This window comes from Schistocerca americana, chromosome 2, assembly GCF_021461395.2.
Source record: "Schistocerca americana isolate TAMUIC-IGC-003095 chromosome 2, iqSchAmer2.1, whole genome shotgun sequence".
Classification (NCBI taxonomy): Eukaryota; Metazoa; Arthropoda; class Insecta; order Orthoptera; family Acrididae; genus Schistocerca; species Schistocerca americana.
Window position 1 is genome coordinate 540,077,483 of NC_060120.1, and position 13,154 is coordinate 540,090,636.

At 42.4% G+C, this 13,154-nt stretch overlaps 1 protein-coding gene across 1 annotated transcript in view; it reads right to left on the reverse strand.

The window, feature by feature from the left end:
- The window catches only part of LOC124589829 (forkhead box protein K2), a 93,549-nt gene that overhangs the window by 48,710 nt on the left and 31,685 nt on the right, over window positions 1-13,154 (reverse strand). Inside the window, exon 6 of the mRNA XM_047131603.1 lies at window positions 448-638. Coding sequence (XP_046987559.1) covers window positions 448-638 — 191 coding nt within the window. The remainder of the gene's footprint in view (window positions 1-447; window positions 639-13,154) is intronic.

Genomic DNA, 13,154 nt, shown 5'->3' on the forward strand with positions numbered 1-13,154 from the left:
TTCAGCAATAGCTAATTTCTGTATGCAGTAAATAAATCATGACCCTCCCACCCTTAGGCCCTGGTGATGTCTTCCGCAGTTAGTGACAAAACTTCAGATTTATCAAGAAAATACATCTGGCTGCAGCACAACAGCCTAGAGAATTTTAATAATTGTACAATGCACACTTTCTTTAGACGGTTATTTGACATCATAAAATTACTTGAGAATACACATGTAACTTTAAAAAAATTCTGCATGACTTATTATTCAACACCTGCTACTAAAAAATTTCAAGGTTCTACAAGGTTTAGTATCATAGCTTGTAAAATATCAAGGAAGTTACGACCCTCACTAATCTTTCACACCAACTTCGTGGAGAATCCCTTTCTATCAATTATACTGCTAATTCAGATACATCAGATCAGAAATAGATAAAGCAAAGCAAGAACATTGTCTGCTACATACCTTGAAGACAGACCGAAGGGTGCTCGAAAGCAGGATACTCCCCTCTGTTTTCTTCTGCGAAATGCTTGTTCAATCAGTTTTGCTTCAGACTGTGGATCAATGCGCCAGAAAGAACCTTTCCCCGGTTCTTCTTGCGAACGTGGAACTTTAATAAAATATCGGTTGAGTGAGAGATTGTGTCTGATGGAGTTCTGTTAACAAGCAAAATAACTGTATGTACATTCTTATCCTATCACCGCAGAAAGTATAACTGAAATCTCTTACAGTATAACAAGACTACCTCATCTACCCAGAAGAATATTAAATCTTCTCTAACACACATTGGATAAGAAGGTTAAATGCTAACAATTCTATACAATGTTGCTACTCGCCATATACCGGAAATACCGAGTCGCATATAGGCAACAAAAAAAAAAAAGACTCTCCACAATTATAGCTTTGGCCATTAAGGCTTTCGTCAACAATAGACAGACGCGCGTGCACGCACGCACGAATCGCAACTCTCACACACAACAGCAGTCTCAGGCAACTGAAACCACACTCGTTACCATTCCATCCTGGATTTTCCATTGTTAACAATTCTATACAGTGTGATTCCATAAAAAGACGCAAAACTAAATGGGGATGAGGAACATCCTGCTCAACATTTTGAGGTACGGAATGTGGTTTCTGTGAAGTTACGTCACGGAATGTGGGTTTAAAGAACTTTACTAGAACTGGGGCCTATTTATCTATTGGTCGATTAAAATAGTAGCAAGTCAATCAGTAACACTTGCATGGGTGGTTCAATTGAAAAATTCCTTTCTAAATAGGCAGATGTCCCTATTAAAAAGGCACCTTCTTAAACGATAAGCTGCACGTAGATATTTCATTGTCAGGCTGATAGTGGTTTCTTTAATTTCCTGAGGGTAGCACAAAACGCTTCAGAGTTGATCACTCCATCAGAGGGAGGACACCAATCACAATAACCCCTCTAGAGTCCCAGAAGAACGTCACCACGAATTTACTGACTGAAGGTGCATCTTCAAACTTTTTCTTCGGAGGTTTGGTGGTGTGGCCGCACTCCATGGATTGTCCTTTTGTGTCCAATTCAAAGTGATGAATCCATGTTTCATCGCCTGTGACAATTTTCGCCAAAAAATTGTCATGATCAGCCTTGTAACATGCAAGAAATTCTCCACAGTTTGTCCTTCATTGGTCTTTATGTTCTTCTGTCAGATGGGTAAGGAATTCAGTGGGCACACACCTTTGAGTACCCCAATTCCTGGACAAGTGTGTCAGCACTATCGATCAAGCACCTCGAATAAGGGTGGCTGCGCGTTCCAACACTGCAGGAGTCACAGGTTTATGTGGACATCCAGCATGCAGGAGATCAAGACAGATTTGTGCGGCCTAGTTGCGATGATGACAGCTGCCTCACCCAATGACTCACCATGCTTTTGTACACTGCCAGGTCTCCGAAGACATTCTGCAAGCACCTATGTGTGTCTGTGATGTTCTGGTTTTCCGCCAAAAGAAACTCAATGACGGCTCTCTGCTTGGAATGACCCTCCATTATAGACACCTTTTTGAATGCTACGTATAGTGCTGCAGCCTATCAGAACTTCAGGAAATTATATGTGTGGAAGCAGAAATATTTCATGGGGAATATTCCATTATATCCTGCAACAATTCCGAATCTTTTCAACCAAAACTGACCAAGGAAAAAACATGCTGCACTACTTATTGAATGCCCCTCGTATTTGCATATATAGCAGCAGAAACACAAGCATACTTACATATTACGAGGGTTGCCCAGAAAGTAATGCACCACTTTTTTTTCTTCAATTCTTTACTGAACGTAATGAGAATTACACACAAAAAAGAATGGTGTTTTATCTACACACCCTATTTTTCCACATAACCTCCATGCTGTTCTATGGCCTTCCTCCAGCATCAAACAAGGGCATATATGCCATGCCGGAACTAATCCTTGTCCTGGTGGCAGAGCCACTGCTTCACTATGTGAACTTCCTTTGCTGATTGGCAGATGCAGTGCCAATTGCCAAGTCGTAATGCGCCTGACATCGCGAATGACAACATCAGCTTGATGCAACATGTCAGGTATGGCAGCCATGGATGGTCTCCCCAGCAAATCGTGGAGCTCTGCCAAATCACCTTCTGATGACCTCACCCTCCGTGCCCAGCGATTAACTGTACTTCCGTCAACAGCATGCCCCATATACTTTGCACAAGCATTTGTGAATATTGCCCACAGTTTCTTTCTCTGCAGTGAGAAATTAAATGATGGCAGGTTGCTTGTAACATGCATCACCCACAGACACCATTTTGAAACTATCCTGCAGCTACGCCATCTGTCGGAAGTGACGGAAACTTGGCATGCTCACTCAGGAGATTTCAAATAACACATAGGTACCATTTCGCATTCGCAGAATTGTTTTTGGCTGAGAAAAAAAAATGTGGTGCCTTACTTCCTGGGCAACCCTTGTATAAATGTGCATGTTAATGAACTCATCAGAATTCAGTAGATCTCATTTAGTTGTATGTCACAATTATTTTACCTTCAGAGGCCACATAATGTGAACAAAAATTTTTGCTCAGTTACACACAGGACAATCAAAATCCTTTAAGTGTGGTGAATATTAAGACTGAATTACACACACTGAAAACGGTAGCATCGAGCTATGGCTTTGACCCAACACCAGTTATGAGATTGTACACCAAACAGCAGCAGAGGGATACTCTAGGAAGAAAGTGAAAGAAGAAAGACAGATGTATAACATTACCATACTGTGGTCACATAAGCCGCTTTTGTTTCAAAAAATTAGGCTGTAAATTGGCTTCTGGGCAGAGAACACTGTAGGATAGTAGATAAGATCAACGCATATAACAGCTCAAGAGTACATAAAATAACATGTAGTGACTGTGATAAATTTTATGTTGGGCACACATAGAGAAACTTCAAAATGAGGGTTACAGAACACTTTACTGTTAGTCAATACAATACCTCAACACCTAGCATTCATTTGGAGATTGCAAGCAATTTTTTAATGACACTAAAAACATCACAATTCCTCAAAAGGCAGAAGAAAGTAGATCACTAAACACCCTAGAACAACGTTCTGAATTTTTTCCTACCTGTGAGAAGAGATGGTTGCTAATAGGAACTTTTATGAATTGTGAATCACATGCAGTATTTTCTTAACCATAATAATAATATGAATATAAACATTTTGCCATGTATTCTTTCATGTTTGCTGCTATCTCATTTAAATTTTGTCTGCCTAATATACGACGAAACTAGAGTGAGACAACAGCAAACGCAGAAGAATATACATATCATGTCATGTTTATATTCGTATTATTCTTACGCCGAATAGTGATACAATCAGGAATCAAGCACGGCAATTGATTAGATTTTTAAATCTAAGATGACTAATTTCTGTGCAGAATGTAATGTACTAAAGTGGCGTCTGCAAAGATTTCCAAATGGAGAAAAATTTTTGCTAAACTCTCGTTCAGAGCATCTTCTATCATACGCAGTCTATTATTTGGTTCTTGTTGATCATTATCAAAGAAAGAAGCAGTGTAAGTAACAACAAATAGCACTCTCTTGCCATTGTTTCGCTAATGAGACTTCTTTTTAAAAAAAAGCAAAAACAAAAACGGCGGTAGCGCGCACAAAAGCAAGCAGGTTGTAAACACTCATTATCAGAATGCGACAAACAATGCATGACACAGTACAGTAATGCATTTTCAGCTTTGAGTGACGTAAACACCTATAACAAAGAGGACGGCACTTATCAGATCAAAGAAAAATAAGCAATCAATTCAAACCAGACGAAGCACGTGAAAAAGGAAGGGTACCCGTATAAATACAGACAGACCGCCTGACGCATAGCAACGGCTACCTGGTAAAGCTTAACTGCTAAGTTTACGACTCGAACCAAACTACTGTAGCTGTATCGTCATTCATTCGACCTAAATTGTGTCTCATATTACAATGGACCAACTTTGTTTCGATTTGGAGGTGCGGCCTAAAACTTTTCTCTCCCCTTGAATTTCAAGTCTCATTTTTCAGGTGCGGCTTAAATTCAAGTAAATACGGTAACACCCAGACAACATCTTTCATGAACAAACTGAGTTATGAAATCAGATGTATATCCAGAATATTAACTGTGTTTTAACCAAACCGGTTCAGTTTAGAGTTCGCCCCATTTCCTGCATGTTAAATTGACTAATCTGACCTGATATGTTGGATCATCATCATATCCAGGTTAGAGCTGACAACCTCATTATATGGTACACACACATTTTTCATCACATCCATCTTATTCAATATGTTGTTCATGACAGTTTACATCAGTTTTTATCTTTAAGTATATTCTACTCTTATATACTAAGTGTCCAATCATGATATTTAATCCACCACATCTATATCTTGAAACAATCTCAGAATAACAAGAAATGCTGCAATACAAACACACTAACCTATCAGTCAGTTTCATGTTTGCATTCTATGACAGTAGCATCCAATGTGGCCAAAAAAAGTCACTGTTTGAACATCTGATGGCTGTAACATGTATGCATGTAATCTTTGTATTGTGAGTTACGACAGATGTTGTATCTTACTGTAAACGCACGAAGACTTTATTATAATTAGATTTTACATATCCAGAAGTTTTTGATTTTTTCTACATCAGAATTGATTTCGACATCATGGATAATCTATAACTGACATAAATGTCATTTGCTATAGTCATACATAATACACAAGCAAACTTACGTGTCTAGTGTTTTGTATACAAATGTTGTTATGTAGTAAAAATTGATAGCATACAATTGTTGTTCTGATGAAATCTAGCAATGTCAAGCAATGTGGAATATCAACATGGCCACACTGGTGGAAGCCTGAGAATATCTGTCAGCAGTATCGCCAGGAAAGTTTACATCCACCTATAATTTTTTGTTTGTCCTCTGTGTCAGATGTCTGTCAGATGCCACTGACGATTCACTCTATGCCCGATTACCAGTCTTGCAATTAAATATTTTACATGCAGCTAATGATGTTAAAAATATGTATTTTAACAAATACTTACAATTGTGGAGCACCAAGCACATAAGACTTTTGCAGACATCTGTATTCATGAGGTGTGGTCCACAAAACAGTTTTTTCTTGATTTAAATTATCTACCACTGCAAGGCATACTACAGGAAAGACATTCCACCTCTTTGTCACATAATACAACAAACAATAATCTGCCAACAGACTTTTCATAATAGATGACACATTAGTCACAACTGGTATGTGTTATGATGGTGCAGCACCACTAAAATTCCAAACATGCATTTTGTTTACGGAAAGGACCACAATAATATCTTAACAAATAAAATTATATACACAGAGGTATAGTTATCACAGACCTCAAAAGATTTCAGTTGTTGACTATTACAAGGGCTATTCAGAAAGTAGGGAACACTTTGGCACACAAAAAAAAAAAAAAGTACAAGAAATACATTTTATTATATACATCTGAAGCGGCAACTGACACACAACTATTCCACATAGTACCAAACACACTGAGGCAGTTATCATAGCAGCGGACAAGCTTTGAAAGACCTTCGTCGTAAAATTCGGCCGCCTGAGACTTCGGCCAGTGAGTCACGCCCACCTAGAGTTCCATGTCATCAACAAAGCTCTGCATTGCAAGCCAGTTCTTCACCTTGGGAAACAAGTCGAAGTTGCTTGGTGCGAGATTGAGGCTGTAGGGCGAATGAGGGAAAATTTCCCATGTGAATGAATTAAGGAGTTCTTTAGTGCGGTTTGCTGTGTGAGGTCGAGCATTGTCGTGCAAAAACAAGATTTTGGATGTCAGCTTTCCTCGGCATTTGTTTTGAACTGATCTTCTAAGACTGTGCAAAGTTTGACAGTACCGGGCAGAATTTATGGTTTTTGTGTGCCCCCACTCCACGGACTTTAATTTTGTCTCGCAACTGACGTGTTTCATCCAAGTCTCGTCACCGGTTACGATTCAATCCAGTATGAATCACCATGTTTGTGGTAGCCCTCCAGAAATGTCAACATTGCCCCCATTTGCTGTTCTTTATGGTGCTCTGTAAGCATCATGCACAAAATTTGTGGCAGCCTAGCTTTTGAGTGACAATTTCAAACAAAAAAGTCCATGAAACTTGTGGAAAAGGAAGCAAAAGCTTCGTTATGGTGAAGCAACGGTTTTCACAAATCATTTCATCAACTTTAATGACAAGATCATCAGTCACAATGCTCGAGCGTCCACTCGCCATTTTTAAACCAAATGCACCATTTTCAGACGGAACATTCGCTCATTACGTTGATTATGTACACTTCGCACAGTTCACGATAAATTTCTATAGATTTTAGGTTTTTTTACCAACAAAAACTGTATCAGAGACTGCACCTCAAAAACCAGACATGCAGAGACGTTCCCACTATCACAGATGGATGCCGACTGAGCTGCCGGGCACGCACATACGCGATCGGCGTGCACCTAGCGGCGTCAGACAGAAACGTTCCTTACTTTCTGAATAGCCCTCATAACTGCAGGGTACTGATTTAATTTTGTTGCCGGTGGTTTGTAGAAAGGGAGATGGCACTCAGCAGCATCTGAGAGGTGTTCCATAAAGTTCAAGTCAGTTGAACTTGGTGTTCAAGACATCAACATGAGTTCACTATCACACTTCTCAAATTACTGTAACACAATTCTAGCCTTGTAATATGGTGAGTCTTCCAGTTGGAAGATGTCATCACAACCAGGAAAAAGACGTGAAGTATGAAGGGATGCAGGTGGTCTGCACAACATTCATTTAGTTCACAGCTGTCAAGGTGTCTTTGATTACTATGCCAAGTCACACAGAAGCATAACGTGTATGTCCTCCATAGCACAATACTGCACTTTCCAGCTTGAGTCCGGTGACACAAAAGTTATATGTTATGTTCACTCAAGAATATGGTGTATCCACGCTGAGTAGAATGACACCACTTTTAGTGGAAAACTAAGAGACTATTTCCCCAAATATGATAACATTAATGAAGACATACTATTACTAATAACTTTATTTACAATGTAGTTTTCAGTATTTCAGTATTCAATTTGGGCTAAACAATCTTTAACGTTTAAATGATTAATGGAAAGTCTAATATAAAGATGTGAAACAAATACTAACAAAGAGATAGAGGGGCTGGCCAGTACTTACCTCAGCTCAGTACAGCCGATAGATACACAAAAAACAGAACCGAAAATTTACGTTCCTAGCTTTCGGAATGAAAGTGGATTCAGTTACTCACAACCCAGGTTATGAAGCAACAGGGAAAGGAAAACAGGGAGGGTAGCCAAAGATATTCTACTGTTAAGTACTGTGCCAGCTTCAAACCAAAGAGGATGCATACAGAAGTAAAGAGCCATATAGTATAAAGATAAACACAACTATGTAGGATGAAAAGATGCGTGAATGGCTAAAGAGGAAAGGGAAAGAGGAGAAGACTGAAGAGTAAATGGGAGTGAGATTGTTTAACGTAGGTTCAGTCCAGGGGGATGGCGGGATGAAAGGATGTGTTGGAGTGCAAGTTCCCATCTCCGCAGTTCAGAGGGACTGGTGTTGGGTGGGAGAAGCCAAATGGCGCATACGGTGTAGCAGGTTCCTAGGACCCTAGAATTATGCTGGAGGGCATGCTCTGCTACTGGGTATTGGACATCTCCTAGGCGGACAGTTCGTCTGTGTCCGTTCATGCGCTTAGCCAGTTTAGTTGTTGTCATACCGATGTAAAAGGCTGTGCAGTGCAGGCATGTCAGCTGATAAATGACATGTGTAGTTTCACACGTGCCCTGCCTTGAATTGTGTATGTTTTACCAGTAGCGGGGCTGGAGTAGGTGGTTGTGGGGGGATGCATGGGGCAAGTTTTGCAGCGGGGTCGGTTACAGGGGTAGGAACCGCTGGGTAGAGAAGGTGGTCTGGGAATATTGTAGGGTTTCACAAGGACGTTACGGAGGTTACAGGGATGACGAAAGGCAACTCTGGGTGGTGTGGGGAGAATATTGTTAATACATTCCTCCCTGTCCAACAACAATTTTCGTACCCCCAGACTGCACAGAAGCATATTGTCAAGGGATGATCTCATTTCAGGAGTTGAGTTGAGAAAGTCATATCCCTGGCGGAGTAATTTGTTGATGTATTCGAGGCCAGGATAATACTGGGTGACAAGGGGGATGCTTCTGTGTGGTCTGGGGGTAGGAACATTCTTGTTGGACGGGGAGGAATGTATTGCTCGGGAGATCTGTTTGTGGACAACGTCTGCAGGATAGTTGCGAGAGAGGAAAGCACTGGTCAGGTTATTGGTGTAATTGTTGATGGATTCGTCACTGGAGCAGATAAGTTTGCCACGAATACCTAGGCTGTAGGGAAGGGAGCGTTTGATGTGGAATGGATGGCAGCTACCAAAGTGAAGGTACTGTTGTTTGTTTGTGGGTTTGATATGGACAGAGGTGTGGATGTGAGCTTCAACAAGATGAAGGTCAACATCCAGGAAGGTAGCTTGGGTTTTGGAGAAGGACCAGGTGAAATTCAGATTCGAAAAGGAGTTGAGGTTATGGAGGAAATTAAGGAGTGTTTCTTCACCATGAGTCCAGACCACAAAGATGTCATCTATAAACCGCTACTAGGCCACGGGAAGCAGATGTTGGGTCTTCAGGAAAGCCTCCTCCATGCGGCCCATGAAGAGGTTGGCATAGGACGAAGCCATCCTGGTTCCCATGGCCATTCCCCTGATTTGTTTGTAGGTCTGGCCTTCAAAAGTGAAGTAATTATGGGTGAGGATGAAGTTGGTAAGTGTGATAAGGAACGAGGTTTTTGGAAGATCTTCGGGTGGGCGTTGGGAGAGGTAGTGCTCAAGGGCAGAGAGACCATGGGTACGTGGGATGTTTGTGTAAAGGGATGTAGCATCTATGGTGACAAGAAAGGTTTCAGGTGGGAGAGGAGTGGGAATGGATTTGAGGCGTTCTAGGAAATGGTTTGTGTCTTTGATGTAGGATGGGAGTCTGCGGGTCATAGGTTGGAGGTGTTGGTCTAACAGATCTGAGATACGTCCTGTTGGGGCTTTGAAGCCTGCTACAATGGGACAGCCAGGATGGTTCTCTTTGTGGATTTTGGGTAATAGGTAGAAGGTAGGGGTAAGTGGCTCAGGTGGAGTGAGTAAGTCTATGGAAGCTGTTGTGAGGCCTTGTGAGGGACCTTGGATTTTTAGGATTTTCTGTAGCTCAGTCTGGATGGAGGGAATGGGATCCTGTGTAACAGCTTTGTAGGTTGAGGTGTCAGAGTTGACGCAGTCCTTCTGTCACATACTCCACACGGTCAAGTACCACAGTTGTGGAGCCTTTATCCGCCGGCAGGATGACAATAGAGCGGTCTGTTTTCAGCTCCTTAATGGCACGGGAATCAGCTGGGGTGATGTTGGGGGTTGTCGGGATGTTCTTCAAGGAGGACTGGGAGGCAACACTGGATGTGAGGAATTCCTGAAATGTCTGCAAGGGATGGTTTTGGGGGAGGAGAGAGGGATCTGGATGAGAGGTTTAGAACTGAATTGGGACTGGTGATATGTGGCATTTCCAGAGACATCTGTTCTATCAAAGGGCTTAACCTTTAGCCCCACGCCTAAATTCAACCACACTGCCCTGGTTAAAGATCTCCTCTCATTCAACCGGAACCTCAACTGGAAATATCACTTCACTACCCAAACACAGGCCCCAAATACTGGACCCAGTGTTGAACCCTGTCTAGAACAGTTCCGACCACCTTCTCAAAGGGATCCTCCTCCCCTCCCCCAAAACCATCCCTTGCAGACATTTCAGGAATTCCTCACATCCAGTGTTGCCTCCCAGTCCTCCTTGAAGAACATCCCGACAACCCCCAACATCACCCCAGCTGAATCCCATGCCACTAAGGAGCTGAAAACAGACCGCTCTATTGTCATCCTCCCGGCGGATAAAGGCTCCACAACTGTGGTACTTGACCGTGTAGAGTATGTGGCAGAAGGACTGCGTCAACTCTCAGACACCTCAACCTACAAAGCTGTTACACAGGATCCCATTCCCTCCATCCAAACTGAGCTACAGAAAATCCTAACAATCCAAGGTCCCTCACAAGGCCTCACAACGGCTTCCATAGACTTACTCACTCCACCTGAGCCACGTTCCCCTACCTTCTACCTATTACCCAAAATCCACAAAGAGAACCATCCTGGCCGTCCCATTGTAGCAGGCTTCAAAGCCCCAACAGAACGTATCTCAGATCTGTTAGACCAACACCTCCAACCTATGACCCGCAGACTCCCATCCTACATCAAAGACACAAACCATTTCCTAGAACGCCTCAAATCCATTCCCACTCCTCTCCCACCTGAAACCTTTCTTGTCACCATAGATGCTACATCCCTTTACACAAACATCCCACGTACCCATGGTCTCTCTGCCCTTGAGCACTACCTCTCCCAACGCCCACCCGAAGATCTTCCAAAAACCTCGTTCCTTATCACACTTACCAACTTCATCCTCACCCATAATTACTTCACTTTTGAAGGCCAGACCTACAAACAAATCAGGGGAATGGCCATGGGAACCAGGATGGCTTCGTCCTATGCCAACCTCTTCATGGGCCGCATGGAGGAGGCTTTCCTGAAGACCCAACATCTGCTTCCCGTGGCCTAGTAGCGGTTTATAGATGACATCTTTGTGGTCTGGACTCATGGTGAAGAAACACTCCTTAATTTCCTCCATAACCTCAACTCCTTTTCGAATCTGAATTTCACCTGGTCCTTCTCCAAAACCCAAGCTACCTTCCTGGATGTTGACCTTCATCTTGTTGAAGCTCACATCCACACCTCTGTCCATATCAAACCCACAAACAAACAACAGTACCTTCACTTTGGTAGCTGCCATCCATTCCACATCAAACGCTCCCTTCCCTACAGCCTAGGTATTCGTGGCAAACTTATCTGCTCCAGTGACGAATCCCTCAACAATTACACCAATAACCTGACCAGTGCTTTCCTCTCTCGCAACTATCCTGCAGACCTTGTCCACAAACAGATCTCCCGAGCAATACATTCCTATCCGTCCAACAAGAATGTTCCTACCCCCAGACCACACAGAAGCATCCCCCTTGTCACCCAATATTATCCTGGCTTCGAATACATCAACAAATTACTCCGCCAGGGATATGACTTTCTCAAGTCAACCCCTGAAATGAGATCATCCCTTGACAAAATTCTCCCCACACCACCCAGAGTTGCCTTTCGTCGCCCCCCCTAACCTCTGTAACATCCTTGTTAAACCCTACAATATTCCCAGACCACCTTCTCTACCCAGCGATTCCTACCCCTGTAACCGACCCCGCTGCAAAACCTGCCCCATGCATCCCCCCACAACCACCTACTCCAGCCCCGCTACTGGTAAAATATACACAATTCAAGGCAGGGCCACGTGTGAAACTACACATGTCATTTATAAGCTGACATGCCTGCACTACACAGCCTTTTACATCGGTATGACAACAACTAAACTGGCTGAGTGCATGAATGGACACAGACGAACTGTCCGCCTAGGAGATGTCCAATACCCAGTAGCGGAGCATGCCCTCCAGCATAATTCTAGGGACCTAGGAACCTGCTACACCGTATGTGCCATTTGGCTTCTCCCACCCAACACCAGTCCCGCTGAACTGCGGAGATGGGAACTTGCACTCCAACACATCCTTTCATCCCGCCATCCCCCTGGACTGAACCTATGTTAAACAATCTCACTCCCATTTACTCTTCAGTCTTCTCCTCTTTCCCTTTCCTCTTTAGCCATTCACGCATCTTTTCATCCTACATAGTTGTGTTTATCTTTATACTATATACCTCTTTACTTCTGTATGCATCCTCTTTGGTTTGAAGCTGGCACAGTACTTACAGTAGAATATCTTTGGCTTCCCTCTGACAACCATGCCTCCATCCTTGCTACCCTCCCTGTTTTCCTTTCCCTGTTGCTTCATAACCTGGGTTGTGAGTAACTGAATCCACTTTCCCTTCTTCCCTTTCTTTCCCCTCTCTCCTCCCTGATGAAGGAATATTTGTTCCGAAAGCTAGGAACGTAAATTTTCGGTTTTGTTTTTTGTGTGTCTATCGGCTGTACTGAGCTGAGGTAAGTACTGGCCAGCCCCTCTATCTCTTTGTTAATCTTTAACATTTCTCAGCCAAGAACTCTTTTTATACCAACTGAACTGGTAAAAATATAATTGCAAGCTCTATTTGGCCTATTCAATGATTAAAATGCTTCAAAATAAGCTCAAAGGTTGACCCATAACAATTTTCACTGACCACAACTAATGACATTTGTACGACACAATAAAGCAGAAAAAAATGTCTACTATAACATCTAGATTGCACTGTGAAGTTTATTAAGGATACGAAATATCTTGAGACACACAGTATGTGACAGCTGACACACAATCTTGCACTAGTGCAGTTACAAAAGAAACTAGATTTTGTAGTACTTGTTGTTCTTTTTTTTCCCTGCCCTATTATGCCTACATCTCTGACATCTAAATATGAACCACTTCTGAATACTTGTCTGTTTGTGAAAGCAGAGATTTTCCAGTATGAGTCAGAGTAAATTGATCACGGACAGTCGTAGAAG